At 54.9% G+C, this 20806-nt stretch overlaps 1 protein-coding gene across 3 annotated transcripts; it reads right to left on the bottom strand.

The window, feature by feature from the left end:
• Nucleotides 1–73: 73 nt before the first annotated feature.
• On the bottom strand, nucleotides 74–10672 carry MFGE8 (milk fat globule EGF and factor V/VIII domain containing). Of its 3 annotated transcripts, none has more exons than XM_082060677.1 (10): nucleotides 10544–10672; nucleotides 6868–6993; nucleotides 6465–6590; nucleotides 5864–5977; nucleotides 5234–5415; nucleotides 4844–4999; nucleotides 4069–4213; nucleotides 3065–3267; nucleotides 1644–1799; nucleotides 74–1499 (listed from the first exon to the last, which is right to left on the bottom strand). In XM_082060677.1, the coding sequence occupies exons 1-10, from the start codon at nucleotides 10614–10616 to the stop codon at nucleotides 1356–1358; spliced, it is 1425 nt and encodes a 474-aa protein (XP_081916803.1). In that variant the 5' UTR covers nucleotides 10617–10672; the 3' UTR covers nucleotides 74–1355. The 3 variants fall into 3 exon arrangements, with proteins under 3 accessions (XP_081916803.1, XP_081916804.1, XP_081916805.1); XM_082060678.1 differs by having other exon boundaries at nucleotides 3065–3249; XM_082060679.1 differs by lacking the exon at nucleotides 6868–6993.
• Between the last annotated feature and the right edge of the window lie 10134 nt (nucleotides 10673–20806).

Genomic DNA, 20806 nt, shown 5'->3' with positions numbered 1-20806 from the left:
GGGGCTCGCTGGACCTGCTGGGCTTTGGGAAGTGGCTCTTGGGGAGGCACAGAGCAGTCAAGCAGAGAGCCCCAAAATTTCAGCTGGTTTTAATACTGTTCAGAGACACTCCGGAGCGGGGCCACCGCTGCCCCCACTGTCCCACCCAGGCTCCCTCGGTGCTTGCCAAAGTGAACTTGCCACCAGCCTGGCCCCATGGCCACTTCACATGCCGGCACGCAGGGAAGCATTGGACACCCTGCCCGCGCTCCCGTTTGCTCGTGCTGGGTCTTGCCCATCTCCTACTGCTAATCCCAAGGGCTTGAGCGTTGCAAGAGGCTCCCCTCCACCCCATGGAAAGGGAAAAAATCAGGTTACAAAAAGGGTCATGGCACAGCTCGTTGCCCACTACATGTGGGTGGTATAACCACCACCTTTCCTAGATTTTCTCTGCATTCTTGTGGCTAAAAACCATCCCTCCCCACCTACCAGATTGCAGCCTCCCTGGTCACCACTTGGCTCTGAGGACAGGGGACCTCCAGGCACCCCAAATTGCAGGAAGGTGGGGAAGGCGACAAGGCTGCAACTTAGTGGATGCTGGAACCGGTACCCTGAGAAAGGGAATGGGCAGCACCCGCCAAAACACCAGCCAGGGCACCCAACAGGCAGAGCTGCCAGCAATGGGGACCCGGTGCCTCTTGACAGGAGCTGTCTCATCACTCCCCTCACACTATGCGGTGCTGACACCACAGGCAAGGAGACCCAGGGCCTGGCAAAATGGGCAGGGGACAACAGCCAAATACGTTTTTATCAGCCCCTGCTTGCAGCCATGCAGGGAGCAGGAGGAACAGCAGAGGCTGAAAGCCCAGGGTACCTGCCTAAAGCCCCCAAAACTGCTGAGCCCCAAGCCCCAGTGCAGGCAGGGGACTGCTGCTGGCTGCGGCCTCTCTGCTGGAAGCAGAAGCAAAAAGAGGGAGAAAATTTGTCTCCAGGCTTAGCCAGGAGGATGCATCCAAGCTCTGTTTGCAGGACGTGATCCCCCAGTAAAGCCCCATTTGCAGGATGAGTTCCCCCAAGAAAGCCCCAGTTGCAGAAGAGGGTCCCCCAACAAAGCCCCGGTTGCAGGAGGGGGTCTCACCCCTGGCTAGTGGGGCAAAAGGGCAGGAGTCATCCTCACGTCCCACCTGCAAGGGCCCCGTAAAGTGCAGTGCTGCGGCCCCAGTGCCAACGTGGGGCAGGGGAGCCCTCCCAGCCCCTCTCCCGAGTTTGGGGATATGGAGAGGAGGGTGTGAGGTGGGAGCAGGAATGGGCAGGGATGGGCAGGGGCACAGACTGGGTGGTGAGGAAGAGCAGCCCCGTCCTTCCTCCCTGGGCGCCTACTCATCACAGCCCAGCAGCTCCACGCGCAGGGTGATGCGGTTGTGCCAGGCCACGGGCAGGATGCGGACAAAGCGGGCATAGAAGGGCACGTCAAACACATTCTTCTTGTGTGAGTAGTTGTCGCTGTTACCATGGAAGATCTGAGGGGGAAAGACAGGCATCAGCACTGCTGGGACCCCCCCACCCCATCCCACCCCACGCCATCGTCCCATCCCACCCCTCATCATGGCAGCATCCCCAACCCCCGGGCAGTCCCTGCCCACCTCACCCTGCCCCGCACGCACCTTAGTGCTGTTTGTCTGGCCATCCCGGTAGAGGGTCCAAGACGTGCCATTGTCACTGTAGGCCACTTTGTAGGCTGCCACATACTGGATGTGCCCAAAGTCACGGGCTCCTTGCGTGATGATGCCTGTCACCTTCTTCTGGTCCCGGAGGTCAATCTGGCACAGAGACAAGGCTCGTTGAGGCTCCTTCCAGAGGCAGCCAGGACATGCTGGGCTTCGGGGGTCAAGAGTGGAGAAAATACCACTTGACCCCTGCCCCAAAGCCAGAGCAACTAATAAAACACTACTGCGAAATATTTGACCCTTTACAACTTGCAACATCCCACAAAGCAGCACAAAGCAGGATGCAAACCCCACCATCTCGGCTCCCTTCCCCATTGCTGCCACTGAAACATTTTTTGCTGAAAAGGTCAATGTGGGAATGATGGCAAAAAAAACCTCAATTCAAAAAAAAATTAAAGGATTCCCAGAGGAAATGCATCTGGCTGAGAAAATATGCAGTTCAGCACGGTCTGACATTTGGGTTGTAAGTGAGATGGTTTCTATTCTCTTTGCCACACTGCGCTACTGCTGCTGGCACGCTACAGGGCAAATCAGCAAATGAGCTGAAAGTCTTCTTCATTTAGTGCCTATTTTATGCTCGTCAAGGGCAGTACTAGCTATATGTATATGTATATATGTATATATGTGAGTATACATGTAAATCTACACACTGGTACACAAACAGGCAGCCTGCAGTGCGACAGCCCAACTCAGCGTGTCATCCCAACCCCATCAACAGACGTCTTGATAAGCTGGTTTATTTAGGGCTGTGAAGCAGCTGCTTTTAATCATTTCCCAAATAAAAAGCGGGACAAATATCTGAACTGCTTTGTCCTATTACGTCATGAAATCATGTGAGAAGTATAAAAACAGGGGAGGAAAGGAGACTGAAAAGGAAATTTCAAAACTATTTGTTCCCATTCCAGGCTCAGAAGAGAAAAGCAAACCTGATTTTTTCCTACAAAACAGAAACGCGATGTTCTGGGCAGCCAGAGGGTCATGGGATGGTCACCCCAGGCTGCGATGAATCAAAACTGGGATGCTGCGGCCTCGGTGCGCCCCACAAGAAAGTCAGTGGAGATGGCACAACCCTGTCCCAATGGACACTGAGGTTTCTGACCCAGAGCTCCAGTATCACTGATAAAAACAGTGGCTGTGGCCCCATCCTGACCTGTCCCGGTGATCCCAGTTCAGGGAGAGAGCCGCTGGGCTGTGTGTCCCATGGCAAAGCTCCAGCTGCAGTCCCAGCGGCTCTGCCCAGCATCTCCCACTGTGGCCACTCTGCTTCCAGCCACCCTGGCACAGAAAGCGGCCCCGGGCATGGCTGGAGGAACTGGGGAGGAGAAACGAGGTTCCAGAGGGAGGGCACAGAGACCCACCTGCAGCCATTCGGACTGGCCATTGTGGAGCGCCGTCCAGGCATTCGTTTTGCCCGTCTTGTCCAGGCGAGCGTAATGGGGGTGCCAGGTAAAGGCGTCGATGCCCCAGGTCTTGAAGACACTGGAGGCTGTGATCTGCTGGTCGGAGATCAGGTGGGATTTCATGCCCAGAGGCTCCGAGCAACCTGCCGTGTTGAAATACACTGTAACACAATGGTTTATACAGGCGGTGAAAAGGAAAGAGTCCACGGCACCATCACAAGAAAAACCACGCAGCCCCAGCACACACCATCCCAATGTCCCCACGTCCCCGCTGCCTGGAGCAGCAGGCAGGGCCGGGCAGGGAAAGGCTTGGCAGAGGCACAGAACTGCAGCTTTTCCCGGGATTTTACTCTCCCAGCCATTCCCTGGCTCACAGTGCCTCCTGTGGCAAGGACGCGTGGACATCCCCACAGCACAGCCCCGGCAGGAGGCAGAGGAGAATTATTTCACGGGTGAAGAGAGCAATGCAAAGACCTCCCCAGCCAAAAGCACAGCTGGCACCGCACCCACGCAGCAGCAGGACAAGACCCAAGCCCCCACGGTGCCCCACTCCCACCCCAGCATGGTGGTCCCGCTCAGCTTCCAGGGATGTGCCGCAGGGCAGGAATGTGGGCGGCGCAGGGAAAGGGCTCACGCTAATCATCCCTCACGTTTCCCAGAGGACTTTGATCCTCTGGTGCTTTTCAAGCTCTCCGGTAGGAAAAGCAGCCGGTTCACAGCTCAGACAGGGAGGAGGCACAATAAAATATCCCCAGCGTGGGGAGGTGTTTGCAGCATGAGAATGCAGCTCAGGCCCGGATGAGCTGGTGGAATTAACAGCTTGTGCTCCACAAAAGCACCGGTGGTTGTTTCCTCACACATAGCCTGTGTGAGGAAAATCAAGCACTGACAAATCCCCTGCCCTGTCCCATGTCACCCCATGCCGTGCAGTCCCCGGGGAGGGGAGAGCCACCAACATTTACCATTCATCTCACAGCCGATAAGTTCGAAGCGCAGCGTGCAGGCGCGGCGGCACATCACGGGGTAGATGCGGATGAACTGGGCGGTGATGGGAGGGTTGAACATGTTGGTCTGCATGGTGCCATAGTCCACGTTCCCCTGGAAAACCTGCAACGGCGACCAGGAATGAATGCCCAAGCCCTCCCACAGCCTCCTGCATCAAATCCCACCTGCTACAGAAGTGCTCCCCAGATTGTGACAGAACGGTGGTTTGCTTCTTTAACACAGTAAATACAATCAGATCGTGTTTTCATGCATCTTTTCCACCACTGCTGAAATGAGAGAAACTTTTTTTTAAAGCAAGGCAAATATTCCCTGGATGCCCAAAAAACAAGCAGGAGACGCCATAAAAAACTGAGAGCAGAGAGTGGTGCATCCAGGGACTATTCCTGCTTTGAGAGAGATACGCTGTGGGTTCATGCTCGGTGCCCACAGCACTGAGCTGTGTAAGCCATTCACTAGCGCTTCCAGACCATGCCTGGTTCCCACAGCGTGTCAGCGATAAAAATGTTATCTGAATGACCTAAATAAGTCAGCCAGTGCTGCTTCTTTGGTAATACTTGTTAGGGTCAATTAAACAGAGCCAGAGAGTACTGCCTGGCGCTGGAACCATCTGTGCTGTCTCGCTGCGAGGACGGCTCCCAACGTGGCTTTGACCCAGGTCAAAAGCACCTTCCCAAACATGGGGACGGTTTGGGACACAGCTCGTAGTCACGACAGCTGAGCATCGCAGCCCACCTTGTCTGCGTCCTGCTTCTCGTCCTTGTAGAAGGTGAACTCCCGCCCATCCAGGCTGTAGGCAACTTTGTAGGCACGGACATACTCAGGTTGGCCCACGCGGCGAGCACCTTGTGTGATTATCCCACTCAGTCGCATCTTCCGCAGCAGGTTGGCCTGGGTGGGGAGGGGAGAGCGTGAGAGATGGGGTGCACAGCTCCTGCGCCCACCAGCACTGCCCAGCCGGGCTGGGCACATCACAAGATGCCCCTGGTTGGCACCTTGCTGCAGCAATTTAGCCCTGCCTTTGCCACCAGAAGCAGAGAAATCCCACCAGAGCAGCCCAGCAAGACCAACTGTGGCTACTGGGGCTGCCCACTACACCAGTGCTCCCAGTCCTGCCACAGATACCTGGATCCAGGGGCTCTTGTCATAGTTGCTGGAAGTCCAGGCGTTGACGATGCCATGGTTGTTGAGGCGGGCAAGCTCTGGCCCCCAGCGCTGGAGGCCAAGGAAGCCATAGTAGACAGAGGATGCAGAGAGCTGGGCATCGGAGATGGCTCCTCCTTCCATGCCCAGGAGAACGGCACAGCCTGGGGAGGTGGGAAAGAGAGGACAGAGTGGGGACGTTAGCACCAAAGAGAAACAATGACCAGGGGGTCATTTGCCTCTTGTCTGGGGGACAGGGCAGGAGATGCAGGCCAACGCTAAGACCTGCCTGTCCCTCATGTGTTCCCCTCCCTTCAGCCTTCAGCCAAAATCTCACTGTCCATCAGCCCTTCTCACAGCATGGAAGTCTGGGGGGAAAAAGGCTGCTCTGGGGCACCCCTAGAGAGGAGACAGCATCTTCCCAGGGATGCTCCTGCCATCAGGACCAGGCTTGCTGGCATCCAGGGCAGCTGACACACAGTCACCCACAGCTGTCCTTCAGATCCCCTAAACCAGCTGTGGGACTTGTCCTGGGCACGCTAGTGATGTGGGACAGGGCAGTGGGAAACAGGGTGGAACAGGATTGCTGTAGAGTTGGTGCCAGGGACTTACGGACATGGCAGGTCTTCCCGAAGAATGGAGAAGGACACTTGCAGGTGTAGTCACCATCCAGGTCCAGGCAGGTGCCTCCATTTTTGCAGGGCTGGGAGGAGCACTCGTTCTTGTCTAGGACACACAGTGGGGGCGCTCAGGAGGTGACCCCAGAGTCAGTGCAGCGGGAAGAAGGGAGAAAAATTCCCCAAGCGAGGACCATGGCAGCATCACTGAACAGGCTGAAGCTCTAATCCAAGGAGCCACCTAAGTCATGTCCCTGCTGACTGCAGCCACATGGGTGCATTGGGACATGCAGCCACGGCAGGGCTGAGAGCCTGCTCAGAGCAGGCTGAGCCTCGAGGCACCCCTTGTCCCCTCAAGGCACCACCACCCCTCTGGAGATACAGAGCAAGGCTCAGACACCACCATGACCCTGCACCATGGTCCTTCCCTCTGCCCTGCAAGGTCCAAACCAGCCCACAGCCCCTGACAGAGTCCAGTGTCCAAGGCAGCCACAGCTGCAAATGTCCCCCAGTTGTCTCCCCAGTGCTACCCAGGGGGTCTCCAAGCCCTTAGCAACAGAGCAACCTCCTGTGGTCCCCCACGTCACCGTACTCACTGTTCTGGCAGTGCACCCCATCATATCCCGCAGGGCACTTGCAGATGTAGTCAGTGAAGACGTCCCCCCGGTTCGGAACCAGCTGGCACTCGCCATTGTTGTGGCAAGGATTGGGGTGGCAGGGGCCTGGGGAAGGGCAAAGTGGGGGGAAAGGCTTTAATATGGACGCAGGTGAAGAATAAGAGCATCCCGTGGGGCTGTTGCACCCCAGAGACATCACATCCCCCCAGATGATGGAGGTCACTGCATCCCTGCTTGTATCTCTGTTCTACATGCTTATGAGCAGGGCTGGACCCCAGAACCAGACCCCAGGGCCACTGGTGCAGGGCCACAACAAGGGCATGCTGCCATGCTGCAAGGCTCCTGAATGTCACAGAGCCCCCACGATGGGGTCAGCCCCCACCTTTCTCAGTCTCATTGCAATCAATCCCAACGTAGCCCTCAGGGCAGATGCAGAAGAAGGGGGTCTCATTAATCCCGGTCAAGCAGGTGCCCCCATTCTGACAGTAGTTCACGTCGCAGAAGTCACCTGGAAGCAAAGTCACATTTCACTCCAAGCCATCCCTAAGGCAGACATCAACCAGAGCCCCATGGATGCACAGGGAGCCATCCCGTCAGGAACTGCTCCCCTGTGGATGCTGCAGGGAGGGCAGCGAGCACCTGGCAGGGGCTGGTGGGACCTGCTGCCAGATCCTGCACACGACTGTCGGCATTCCACAGCAATGGCTGAGATCAGGAGCAGGAGATCTGCTCTGCCCTGGCACATTAAAAAAGGAGTTTAACAGAGCCTGCGCATCAAACTGAAGCCATGGAAAAACCAGGTCTTTGGTGCACCAAATATTTCCGCTACTCAGTTTTGGTTGGAAGGCTTTAATATGGACGCAGGTGAAGAAGACAACCTCATCAAGTCCAACCATAACCTAACCTAACTCTAGTATTAAACCATCTCCCTAAGAACCTCATCTAAATGCTTTTTAAACCCCTCTGGGGATGGTGACTCCACCACTGCCCTGGGCAGCCTGTTCCAATGCCCGACAACCCTTTCTGTGAAGAATTTTTTCCTAATATTCAATCTAAACCTCTCCTGGTGCAATCTGAGGACATTTCCTCTTGTCCTATCACTTGCGGTGCTGGCCAGCCTGGGCCTTGCTCAGGCGCTATCAGGACAGGATTATTCAAGATAATGGGGCTGGTCCCACAGCTGGGTTTTGCTAACAGAAGTTAGTATCCATAAAATAAATTAAATATATATATATCTTGTAAGGAAAGCCTCCGTGCCTTGGCTCCCAGATGCTGGAGACACGCGAGGAGGGAGCACAGTGATCATCCCTGCACAACGCCTGCTGGAACTCCGTTCATTCCAAGCACTCTCTGATCAGCTCCCACCAGGCAGGTCCCCAGGCAGCTGGTGGAGCTGCACTGTCCACCCTGTCTGTCCGCCCACCTCCAGCATCTCCCATGGTACTGGGCTGGGGGGCTGCAGTGGTGGCTTCTGCTAGAAGACACCAGGAGCTGCCCCCAGGCTGTGGACAGCCAGTCCCAGACGACTCCAAAAGAGACCCACTGAGGCCCAAAGCTGAGCCCATCCCCGACACTGGTGCTGCCTCTGCAATAATATACATAAGATAAAGTAAAAACCACTGCACAGCAGCTGTGGGAGAGGAGAGAGAAAAATGTGAGAAACACAGCCCTGAAGACACCTCGGGTTGAGAATAGTGGGGAGAAGGAGATGCTCAAGATACCAGAGCAGGGATTCCCCTGCAGCCCATGGAGAAGACCACAGTGAAGCGGGTTGTCTCCCTGCGGCCCATGGAGGACTCCATGCCAGAGCAGTCTGTTCCTGATAGACCGCACCCCACAGAAAGGAGCCACACTGGAGCAGTTCATGAAGAACTGCAGCCCATGGGAAGGACCCATGCTGGGGCTTTTTTATCTTCTCCTCCCTGTCCTGCTGAGGAAGGCGAGTGAGGGGGCAGCTGGCTGGGTACTTGGCAGCCAACCAAGGTCAACTGTGCTGAATCAGACTGCAAGAGTCAGGCTAAAATTCCTCCCACCCCTAATTCATTCTGCTCCCAGAGCTGCAAGATGGCAACACTGTCCATAAACCTAGACCAGATTGCCAGAGATCTGGCTGAAAGTCTCAGTAACTCCTCGCCAAGCATTGGGACAGCACATCCCTTGATGCCAGGCTCTCCTTTGCCATGCTGCAGGAGTCAGAGCAAGGGCTGAACTCAGGTGGAGACCCAGGAAAACTCCCACTACCTGCATGCCCTGAAGAACGTGGAAGTTAATGAGCTGCAGGCTCACTGCCTGGACCCACACCAAACAGCACAGCTCTCATTAGCCTAAGCTACTACTCAGTGAGCTCCTACTCATTAGTCTTTTAATAGCAGGGTTCCTCTAAGTTAATCCTACTCTTCCTGACACTCCACATCTGTAGGGTACACACTGGTGGCAGACAGGCCAAGGTTTCCGAAAAGATGCTGTAGCTCCCTTAGCCCAGCCTCAGGAGGCAGAAAAACTTGGGCAGCGGTTCAAGCGGCTGCCTGCGCTGCCCAGCCTGTTTTGCATGACCTCATGCTCCATCAATGCGCTGCCATGAGCTACAGCATGGGAGGAGAGGGCTCGTGCTGATACTTAGGGATGCCTTTGCCCCACACCCCTCTGCAGGTCTCGGGTACATCCAGCCGTCCCATCCCAAGGATCTCTCCCAGCAGCCAGCCAAGGACCTGCCAACAGAGCTGCTTCTGTTCAGCAACAGGAGCTGGCTGCTCCCCCGGGGCACAGAGCGCCAAGGAACGTGTGCTCCCCAGCATCCGCGTTGCCTCCGACGCAGGAGTCCCTGGGGTAGGACACAGCAGCAAAGGAGCAAGGGCTCCTCCCACGGTCAGGACTGGAGGGGTCCCAGTTTTATACTTTAATTATCCCAAGTAACTAGACTCCCTCCCAGGAATAATTCCTTACGTGGAGGGTCTCGCTAGCCAGCCCTCTGCCTAGCAGTGAGGCAGATGGGTCACTTTTTCCACTGTGGCAAGTAGTTTTGGATGCTCCTGTTTCTTGGCTGTTTCAGGCCTGGTTTTGGGGTAGTTCAGCATCTCCATCTTCCCCACACACATTTTTCTCTGGTCAGGGACAGAGCTGTCACAGAGTGGACAGTCAGGAATGAAGGCAACAAAGATCAGCCACCGCTTTTGGAAATGTTTGCTTATATGAACCCACAGGCTGGCTGGAAGGCAAAAATAACATCCTTCGAAAACTGGGATGGCTCAACCCAGCGGGGCTGGGGGAGGTCAGGTCAAGCCTATCTCAGGAGGGCAAAACGAGCACCTCTCTACAGGGAGAGTGAGCACAAATTTGGCTTTTTTCACAGCACACCTGCCTGCTGCCCTTTGTCCTCTGGCCCAGAGCCTGTGCTTGGGCTTTGCTCCCCATTTCTCTGCTCTCACTCATCCCTTTTGGGGTCACCAACGCCAGGCAGAATCCACAGGGTGATTATGGAGCTGCTTTTCCCCGGGGTTTCCCCAGTTGGGCCAGCCAGGCGCGCTGTGCCAGGCAGTCCCAAGGAAGCTGTTTACATCGCAGGCATGGTTATCTAAGCCTGAAAGCACGGGGCAGCCCGGCTGAGCTATTCCCAGCTCGGGAGCAAGGACGGGGCTGTGGACCTGAGTCCCCCTGCCCCATTCTGTTCAGCCCCTCAGCTCCTGCACCGACAGCCCTGGGGGCTGTGCACCCTCTCACCACCCCTGCACCCTGCATATGGCAGCTTGGACCCTCACATGCTTCACCCCAGATCCTCTCGCCCTGCAGCCTGGATCAACTGCAAGCCACATCTCCTGCACCTTGGGCTTCCCAGCACCTCGGTTCCCCAGCACCACAGACCCCCAGCACCCCAGATCCCCTGCACCCTGGATTCTTTGCACCCCTGATCCCCAGCACCCCAGATCCCCAACACCCCGAGCTGCCCTGCACCCCGGATCCCCTGCACGCCAGGTCCCCACCACCCCGGGCTCCCTGGCACCCCGGATCCCCTACACCCCGCATCCCCTGCACCCCCGCTTCCCGGACTCCCCAGCACTCACCGGCCACGACCAACAGCAGCGAGAGCACCACGCCCAGGGCGAGCAGCCCCCGGAACAGCCTCGCCACCTTCATGCTGCGTCCCCAGCCGCGCCGCGGAGCCGCGCCGAGCCGCTCCGCTCCGCCGCGGGGCTCGGGGCGGGGAGTGACTCAGCCCGGCCCGGCGCGGCCCCACGTGCTCCGCCGCCCGCCCCCGGGGCGGGGACCGGCCGGGCACAGGGTGACCCGCGGGTCGCCCCCCCCGGGAGAGTCCCCGCTGGGGAGCGGGAGGGGGCTGGGGGGGCTGCAGGCAGCGGGGGGATCTGCCGGCAGCAGCGGCGTGCAGGCAGGAACGGGGGTGCTCCAGCTACCCGGGGTGCAGGCAGGAAAGGGAGTGTCCCAGCCACCCTAGGGTGCAGGCAGGAAAGGGAGTGCCCCAACCACCCTGGGGTGCAGGCAGGAACGGGGGTGCTCCAGCTACCCGGGGTGCAGGCAGGCAGGGGGTGCCCCAGCCACCCTGGGGTGCAGGCAGGCAGGGGAGTGCCCCAGCCACCCTGGGGTGCAGGCAGGAAAGGGGGTGCCCCAGCCACCCTAGGGTGCAGGCAGGAAAGGGGGTGCCCCAGCCTCCCTGGGGTGCAGGCAGGAAAGGGGGTGCCCCAGCCACCCTAGGGTGCAGGCAGGAAAGGGGGTGCCCCAGCCTCCCTGGGGTGCAGGCAGTCGGCGGGAGGATGAGCAGGCAGGGTTGGGAGACTGGCCCGATAGCCAAAAGTGCGTAATTAGTGGCCTGGAAGCCAGAGTCACCCTGGTGCACTGGTGATGGGTTTGGGGGCTCTGCTGGCTCAGCCCACACCAGACCTCGGCCCTTGAGTGACCGCTGTGGAGGCTCCCTGAGCCTGGCAGTGCCCCCCCCCCGGCTGGCAGGCAGAGGGGTGCAGAGCTGAACTGGGATGCACTGAGGGCTGCCAGAACTTGGCAAAGGGAAGAGCTGTTTTGCAGCACAATTCCCCTTTTCTCTCCCCGGGTGGGGTGAAAATTGGAGAGGGCTTCCCCTCTGCCAGGACAGGGCACGCGTGAGCACCCCGCACCACCCTTGGCACCCAGTGGGCAAGTGGCACGGGGTTTTTCCCAAGCTCCTCCTAACCAGCATCAAGGAAAACAGCTTGCAGACAGGTTGGGTGTGCACAGGAAGGGGATTGAGGGGGGCAACAGCTCTGCCCAAAGCATCACACCACAGGTTTGTTGGTTCAGCCACAAACAAGCTCTTCTTTGAGCTGTGCCCAGCCTCCAAGGGCTGGAAAAGCCCGGCCGTGCTCTCGAGAGGAGCTGATGCCACACGAGGAGCTCTGCCCTGGAAGGCAGAAACCATAAAGCGTGTTTGGGCTAAATTCACATTCAGCAGCAAAAGCTTCACAAGAGGGTACAGGGAACTGCACAGTATAGGAATGCTGAATCATTTGCCTCCGCAATGGAAATCCACTCCAAGCCCTTCTCCTAAGCATGGAGCTGGTTTTATCTCTTCTTGCAAAACCCTCCATTTCAGCATTAACTAACCCATCTCAGACACTCCTGCTGCTCATATTTACATGTTGACTCTGCCCAAGTGTTGCTACATTTTTGGCTTGGGCAATGTGGCCACCTCAGCCAGCAGCGAGCCGGACAGCCAAGCCGCGCCATGCACTTTGACCGGTCTTTCCACCTCCAGCATCCAGCTGCTGTGGTCAACCAGTGCCCGTGAGAGCACCCAGGCTGGAAGCGACACCCGAGGGATGGATGTGCTGGCAGGTCCAGCTGTCCCAGCGTGCCAGCAATTTGCTCGGCTGTTGGTGGCTTTGCCAGAGCACCAAAGCATGAGGAAAACATATTCCCACTCAGACCCATTACCCTTGCTGGTGGGGTTTCCTTCAATTAATGAAGGAAACTCTAAGCAGAGTTTAACTCCAGCATAGGAAGAGAGAGCAGCTGGAAAGGAGGGAGGAGACAAGACACAGTCCTTGCTTTCGAATAACCCTTCAACCTCGGGGTAATTACTGTTGTGGTGTTCAGAGGAAAACAAGGTCAGAAGGAGGAAAACGCAGGGCAAGAGAAAAAACCTGGGGCTATGCACAAGCAACTAGGACAAGGGTGTTTGGTGTCTCAAGGGGCTACTGCCTGGACTGGTCTCAGAGAGGATGCAAGACCCTGAGGGAGCTGCAGAAAAATCACCAGCCTCTCTAAAAACAGAAAGTGAAATGTTTTCCTTCTCTCCCCAGGGGCACAAATGCCGATGTCCCGAGGAATGTACGTGGGAAAGGATATTAAAAAGCAAGTGGTGGAGGCCAGGCGGAGCTATGCTCTCCATGGGGGCCATGCTTCCTGGAGGCACCAGTGGCTCCTTGAATGGAGACCTGCGATGGAGTGGGGGCCTCAATGAGAAATCGGGGCTGGGGAGAGCCTGTGCTGTCCCAGCTGGAAGAGGAAAGGTCTGGATATGGGAGACAGAGCAGAGAGAGGAGCAACCTGTCAAAGTCAGGGAAGCAGTGAGGAATGGAGACAGCACCCACAGCGAACACCACACCCCGGGTTCATACAACCGCCAAGTTTTCACAAGGGATGGCTCTACTTGAAAGAGTTGGGTAGGTCGAAGGTCAGGCATAATTTCACTCCCTTCTGCAGGGACTACTTAGGCCTTGTTATAGCAGGATTTACCACTGGGTTTGGTTTCTTCTGCACGGAGATCTGGCAGGCTTTGCTGTGCTGTAACCCTTTCTGAGCTGTGCAGATAGCTGATATTCTGGTTCCCGCATCTGGGGTGATAAAGAGGAAAATAGGTGATGGGGCTGCATGTTTCTCTGGTGCAATCCTCTTTATTTCCAAGCTGATACAAAGGTGTTTTCCCATTAAAGACTGAGACAAACAATACAAAGCCTGCCCCTTGTTCAAGCATAAAGCCCCCATCTGCCATAAAACTGGCCAGGGTGTGTCTCATGGCCTATGAGTTCACAGTGATGGCTCAGGTATCACCACGGTTTCATGTTCCTTCTCTCCATACCCTCTCCAACACTCACCTCTGTCCTACATGACCTCTTTCCCCGCCATCAGATATCCGAGACACCCCCAACTCCATCAAAGTCCTGCTCAGCCCTTGCATGGATCTTTTCTGGGTAGCAGCCCCTATTGTTTCAGCTATCTGTTCTACAAAGAGGTTCACTGGTTTAGGTTTATCTCAAAAGAAACGCAGCTGTTACAGCCTGGAGGGATTCCCCACCCGAAACACTCCCAGAAGTCTCCCTACAACATGGTTTTCCTCCTTCACCCCAGCATCGAGGACCCAAAAACACCTGGCAGAGGTAGCCAAGCCCATCCCTTACAGGCATGGCTTCTTCCTAGCATCTGAAGCTGTGGTTCAGGCCACAGCACAGGTCCTAGAAAGGTTTCCTGCGCCGTGGGATCAAGCCCACTGTCCTGCCACACGTCAGTCCCTCCGAGTGGGAAGGAGAAGCGATCCGCAGCACCGTCGCAGAGGATTAAACCTCAGTCTGCTCCTAATCCCTCTAACAGGATAACCAAGCGCTCAGCACCAGCATCTCTGACCTGCAGCCCCGGCCGGCGTGTCAGCGCCTGGTTTCCGATGGCTGCAGAAAACATCCACTGGCCAGGATAATCCTTGCACTTGGCTGGGCTTCTCTGTTTGTTTTCTAGAGAGAAAAAAAAAAAACCTTTCCACACTCTCTGCCATTTCCACCAAAAAGGCAGCAGTTTCTTTAAGCTCAGGCTTTACATTTAGGGATGGTAATGTTTAGGTGCCAGGAATTTCAGGACTATCTGAAGAAACCTAGTTACTGAATATCCTGAGGGCATGGAAAGCTCTGTACAACTACCGAGTGCCCCTCAGGGTACGTAAAACTTTGTGATTTAAAAGGCAGAAGGCAAAGGACAGCGCTGTCCTCCTCCCGTCCCCATTTTTGCTCCATTCCCACTACTGACTGTGTCAGAGCTCAGATGAGATCTCGGCCAGTTTAACTTCAAGTCCTTTGCTGTAACCTCAGTAAACAAGATTATATCCAGCTTAGAGCTGGTGTGTCTGTGTAAGGTGCTTAATATAAGCACCTTTATATAACCCCCTTCTGTGAATTGGAGTGCTTTGCAGACTTTAAGGATTTATCCATGCATATCTCCCACAGAAAAGGTGTTGCCTTCTTCTTCATTTGACAGATGGGAAACCAAGGGCTGGAGAGGCTTGAGGGAAGGATGTGTCTCCCTTTATTTTGTCCATCTAAAAGGTAGGCATGCGGGCTTGGCCTCTTACACACGCCTCCTCTGCAGCCAGTGGTAAGAGCAGCACTTCCAAAGGTCGCTTGTATCTGCTACAGGGGGAATCACTCTGGGAAACAGCCGTCTTCTCACTGATTATAGATCAGCATTGACCACTGGCCAGGACAAAACCCCTGTCTGTGGTTGTTCCCTGTGGTGCCCATCTCAGAGGACTGCCCAGGACAGATGGAGTAGAGCCCTCAGTCCAGATTCATCTCACCCCTCTATGTCCTGTTGGTTGAAAGCACCCACCTGATAACACAAAGTGACACCCCGTGGTACGCCAGGATGCACAATCGAAACCCCGTCTGGATTAGCAGCAGCAAGCAGCCAACTGTGCCCAAGCTCCGAGCAGATGCCGCAGGCAGATAAGCCATGGCTCTTTTGTTCTTTTTCAGGAAGTTCTGGGCAAGCTCCTGCCTTGAGACAAAGTGCTAAATTGTGTACTTGATAACTTTATCATCGAGGTCCCTCTGATAACCCAGGTTTCTGTGTCAAGGGACAGATCCTGTTGTCACGCTCTCAAGACCCCTCCTTACTCAAGCCATCAATTTGGTGCATGTAGTTCCGCCATACTCAGGATGGAAAGTCCTGCAAGACTTCTGGGGCTCAAGGCAAGCTTGCAGCCCTATTTAAACAGGTGTTAATGCTATATGAATATGTAACAACACTAATGAACTCTAATGAGCTGGGTTTGCAGGAGCCCAGAACCTGTCTTACCGGCTGGTGAGGAAGAGGCAGTTTGCTCATTATGGCACGCTCCCCTCCCACCCATCCGTGACGGGAAGAGGCTCTGCCCGGGCCAGGGCCTCATTAATTTGTGAAGTTGCCTTTTGATCTCTGTATCTCGGAGCATAATGAGAAGGTTTGAACTCTGCCTGTCCCACCCCCCCTACACTCCCTGCCTCCCACTTGCTCTGCTCCCCCAGAGCCTGGCAGGCAAGGGGAGATCTGCCAACACTCTGGGTTTTGTTTCTTCCTGAAGAGAGGCATATTTCAGGTCTTTTAAGATAGATTTCAGTAGCCACATCTATGGCTGGTGTAGCAGGAAAGCACAGGTCCCTGCACACCTCCCTCTCTCTTGCACAGAGAGGGGGGCATCTGGGGTGATTGCACCTCAAACACAGCTCCTTATTCTCTTGGTTCCTGCAGCCCAAAGTGGCTCTTAGAGGCCACTTGGAGCCAGTTGTGCCCCTGTGAGGGGTGGCTGGTGACTATCGATGCAGGACGTTGGCTCCCATAGGACCCGTAGGACAAGCTGCCAGTGCCTTCAGCTGGAACTGCTGCAGGAGCTCCTGTGCTGGCAAAGAGCCACACAGCCCCCCTGCCCTGAGACTCGGCAGAGACTCCCGCTGTGATTACAAGGTGCTGTCCCATCCTGGATGCATCCCACACCACAGGGACACTGGTTGAAGCTCCTTCTCCACCGCTTCCTGCCCCTTGGGCTGCAGCCTCCAGAGCCACAGTGGAAACCGCAGCAGGAGCTGGTTTGGCTCTGCTGTCAGTGTCCAGGAGAGCCGGCTCAGCCACTCAGTTAGTCCTCTCCCCTGACTCCTCCTTTCCTCAAAAGGAAATGAAAACAAGCTCCAAGCCAGACGTGTCCTCAATGAAACCCATCTGTGAGAGCCACAGCCATGGCCCCACCGGGGCTGCTGCCTGGTCAGGGCGTCCAGACCCGCCATGGAGGAGCGCACGTAGCCAGCCCCGAGGGCAGCATCACCCAAGGGGACACGAGGCCGGAGCAGGGGACGCTGTGAGATGGCTGTGTCCTCCCTGAGCGCTCTGCCTGGGGCTGTGTTACCTCCTGTCTCAGCAGTGACAACAGCTCCCGGGCAAGAAGCCAGCCGATAGCTCTGCACATCCACATCTCCATACAGTTGCCATGCAAACTGGAACAGTGAAGACCTCCTTCGCAAGAATGAGAGTGTCCTGAGTGGCAGGGGTAACCACCCATCCCCTGGCTGCCTCACAAATTTCCTCCGAACAAGATTTCCTAAAGCTTGGGTTACTATCAGATCCTTGTAAAGTCTTTCAAGTGTTTCTCCCTCCCTGCTGGGAAGTTTATACTGACATGATTTTAAGACATCACTTCTGTTAGTCATACCCCATATGTTCTCTTCAATCACCACCCCTTCTCAGTGGGATCTCCCACCATACCAATTATCTTGTCCAGCTTCCGCCAGGGCCTTTATTACAGCACGAACCAATTTTCCTTCTGCCTTCAAACCCTCTCCAGGCATTTTCATGTCACTGTTCCCTCCTGCCTCTTTGTCCTGCTCCATGGCCCAGCTGATACTGGATGCAAATCCCACTTATTCTGCATCTTCCCTGTGGCTTTTGGAGGAGTTTAATAGCCCCAGCTGAGTCTCCTCTTGTCCCCAGCTGGCAATGGGCTGCTGCTCTGACATCCCAGCAGGAAAACCAGTGGCTCTCGCTGGGGAGATCCAGAGTAGATACAGTGAGTGAAAACACGAGTATTTCACAGCCCCTCTTATCTCCCAACAAGGCTTCACGTCCCCAGAGTGCTCCCTTTGGTCCATGCTCTGGGCCACGGTTGTTTGTGCCTGCTGGAGATGTTCCCCAGGGACCCACGGACACAGCCCCAGGACTTTCAGTGCACATGGTGGGGCCAGGGCAGTTATTAGGGGCTTGGGTGCTAACTCCATGTGTCTAGTTCAAGATGCTCTCTTCTAGTCCTCGCTATCCCACCTCAAGCTCTAGGTAGAAAACAGGAGGGAGGTCACCTACATCCAAGACCATTTCCATGAGAGGGGCTGGATTCACAGGCACAACACTCTGTACAGACACTGCTCACCTAAAGGAGCACCAGAACCCCGCCATGACCCAGAGTTAGGTGCAGTCCCTTTACATAGCTGTGAAATAGGTCTCCTTTGTGGTCTTCCTCTGTTGTAAGATCTGCATCTTCTCCTTTCTGGTAGGTTGCCTTCTGCAAGACCTAGGAAGGTGAAGAAACACCTACCTGTGCTTCCACCTCTTCTAGCTATGCCTGCGCATTCACCTTGCCTGCTGCAGGCAGACAGACAAAGCAGATTTACCAGCAATAAGGATGGTGACACCCCAACCACAGCCTGGGGCTGGCAGGGCTGTGTTTTGCAGCACACGTGCAGCCCCACGCAAGAGGCACGTTCGCTCGGGCTGCCTGTGGTTAGCTCCAGGCTTTCCAGGGAGCAGCGATCTGCTCAGAGAGCTGCTTGTTGGGAGCATGTCCTGGTTTTGCCTGGTCTTGCAGCTGCCTGTGAGCCGCTGTACAAACACAGCCCTGTCTCCCGTGCCCCCCCTTGCCTGTTCTGCCTCTCCTTAGCTCTGCTCTTTGCTAGGCTCAGGATTAGCCACACCTCAGTTGGGTAAACAGGAGCTCATCCTGCTCAATCAGCTGAACGTTTTCCAGCCTCAGCCACCATGAGGCTGGGGGACATAGTACTCAGCAAGAAGAGCTCCTTGATTTTTCCCCCAAGCAGATTTCCCTTTTCATCATTGAGCAGGTTTGCAGCCCTTAATTTGACACAGCAGCTGATGTGACCCTTGGACTGGTTTAATCTTCTATTTCCTTCCTTTATTCTTCTATTGCCTTTCTTTTTTCTTCTATTCTCTGGTTTTGTTCCGCTCAGCTTCCTTATCTTCTGATCTGTCCATGATTTTCTCACTCCTTTTCTCCACTCCTCTCTCTGTCCCCTCCTTTTTGCTTTTTCATCCATCTGAGGAAAGCCACTCTTTCTGTATGTCACCTTCTGGGTGCTAACTAATGAGCTAGATGGGGCTGGTATTTTAATCTTAAAAAGCCTTGGAGATTGTTAGCAACTACAGCCAGCACCTTGGTCTTCATCTCACCTCAAAAGCAACATTTCCTGCAAATTTTTACCTGCCTTTGAAGGGATGCTGAGCAGGGAGGGCGGAGGACACCCATTCCCTGCAGCACAGCACCCTCTAGCCTCCGCCGGGGCAGCAGCTCTTTGCTGACCTGGAAGGAGGACCTCCACCACCATCATTGTCATGAGTCCTCCCAGTCCTGCAACTGGAAAAATTCTCCTGCAGCATTACTGCCAAATCCAAGGATGGTTTTCCTGAGAACTTTGTAGATTGCGATCACAAAGCTGGTCTGTTCTGAGCAGACGTGTAGTGCATCAGACGTCATTTCCAAAAGGCAGAGGCACCAGCTTTGCAAGGTGGAGCCCAGAGTGAGCCAAGGGGGTGTCAGCCCAGAGAAGCGACCACTACACAGTGTCAGCAGCAGTTCATTCCCTCCAGCCCATTCAATAATTTAACATGGTGGTGGTACAGGCAGAGTTTTCAGAAGGGTAGTGCTGCTCCTGCAAAGCTAATGCATCTCCAGGAAAGCATCCAGAAGATGGGGATATCCTGGATTAGCATCATTCTGGCCACCCCACTGCTCCTTGCTACCTCCTCCCCACCTACCTCCCCCCCAAAACACACTCCCCCACTCCCCACCAGCCTCACTCACAACCCACCTCCTCAAACCAGAATCCAGCCTGTTTCTTCACAGCCTTGCTTCCCTTCTGCACCTCCAGGAATCAGAGCTCTAGCTCTTTGCACCTTAACACCATCACCCTTTCCCCCAAATCACAACTGAACTGTTTCCTTCGTACTCACCCTCATCCAAACACCGCTGTGTGCTCCCCACCTCCCAGACCTATCCCAGTTCCCACTATTTTGGCACGAGGCAGTAGCTTCCGCCTCCGCTCACTTTATTTCCATAAATATTGCTCTCTAGAAAGAGTCTCTTCCCCACTCCTGAGGCAGTACTAAAATTAAGATTTTTCCAGGGGGACTGGTAATCCCACTGTTTGGTTCATTGAACATTTCAGTTTGTGGGATTGCAACACCTCGTTTTCCTCATGAACCACTACTTCTGTGGCAACTTTTCCAAAGAAAGTATTTCACAAGCAGCCACTGAAAATAATGTGGCTTTAGCAGTCTCCCTCACTGGCGTTCTGAGGCCGGATAATCATAGTCTTTCCAAACTCCAACCTCAGGAACACAGTATAATGGCAAATGTCAGACAGACCACTCAAAATTAAACAGAAGACAAACAGTTTCTTTTATTCACTATGACATCTTGGAAACACTCCAGGAGAAGCTCATACATCCTTTTGGCCTTACTACATTCATTTGTTCCAACCCATCCTGCTTTCCACCAAAAATACCACCTCTTGCTGCCTGCCAGATACCCCCTGCATGTAACTCCCTGCCTACGCAGATGGCTTTAGGGACAGGTGCCACACCGCTTGGCTCCTGCAGCTGTGTCTTCATTTACCAAGAAGTGTGATAAAAGGGCAGAAATGGCTGTGAGCAAACAAGAGGTGGCATTGGAAGTGGCTGCTGTTGGGAATAGGTGTGCTCAACCTGGCAGATTTTGGTGCAGGGAGTTTCACCTAACTGGACTCCCTGGAAAATTCAGGGGTGTTGTGACACGGATTAATCTCTCAGGGAGATGCAGACATATCCTTCCCCTAGAGCACCGAGGCTGCTTGTGGTGCCAGGCAGTGTTCAAGTGCCATGGAGCATCCACACACAGGACCAGTGGCACTGCTGATGCCGCGAAGTGGTTTTCAAAACCTTTTCCTCCAGCCAGCAGCTGTGGCCGGATCTGGGGTAAAAGGAATTGGTTGTCGGGAATTCACGGACAGAACCGTCAGAGTACGGCTTGGTAAAGTGCTCAGCTCAGTGGCATTTCTCTTTTGGCCTAAAGAATTTGGGAATGCAATAGCCCATCTGCTCTGAAACCATCAGTGAAGCTCCCTGTATTAGCAGTCAGAGGCCGCTTGGGTTTGCTAGAAAAAACAAACAAAAAAAAAGGAGTCAGAAAGTCTCTAGCGACTGTCTTCAGCCATAAGAAGAGGCCAGAGCCTCTGGTCTACCCAGGACAAAAAGGTGGACGGCAGTAACCCATCAGGGCTGAGGTTAGTCAGTTAAGTTCTATAATTAGGAAATAAATAGCATGCTAAATAAACCCAGAG

Source organism: Streptopelia decaocto (genome assembly GCF_964273445.1).
Source record: "Streptopelia decaocto genome assembly, chromosome: 9".
NCBI lineage: Eukaryota > Metazoa > Chordata > Aves > Columbiformes > Columbidae > Streptopelia > Streptopelia decaocto.
The sequence above is the reverse complement of the archived record's forward strand: the minus strand, read 5'-3'. Positions and strand labels throughout refer to the sequence as shown.

Coding starts and splice junctions, on each gene's coding strand:
- MFGE8 (XM_082060677.1), bottom strand. CDS start 10,616: ATGAAGGTGGCGAGGCTGTTCCGGGGGCTGCTCGCCCTGGGCGTGGTG. Junction 5,416..5,863: donor CGGGAAGACCTGCCATGTCC/GTAAGTCCCTGG, acceptor CCACCTCCCCAG/GCTGTGCCGTTCTCCTGGGC. Junction 4,214..4,843: donor AGAAGCAGGACGCAGACAAG/GTGGGCTGCGAT, acceptor TCGCCGTTGCAG/GTTTTCCAGGGGAACGTGGA.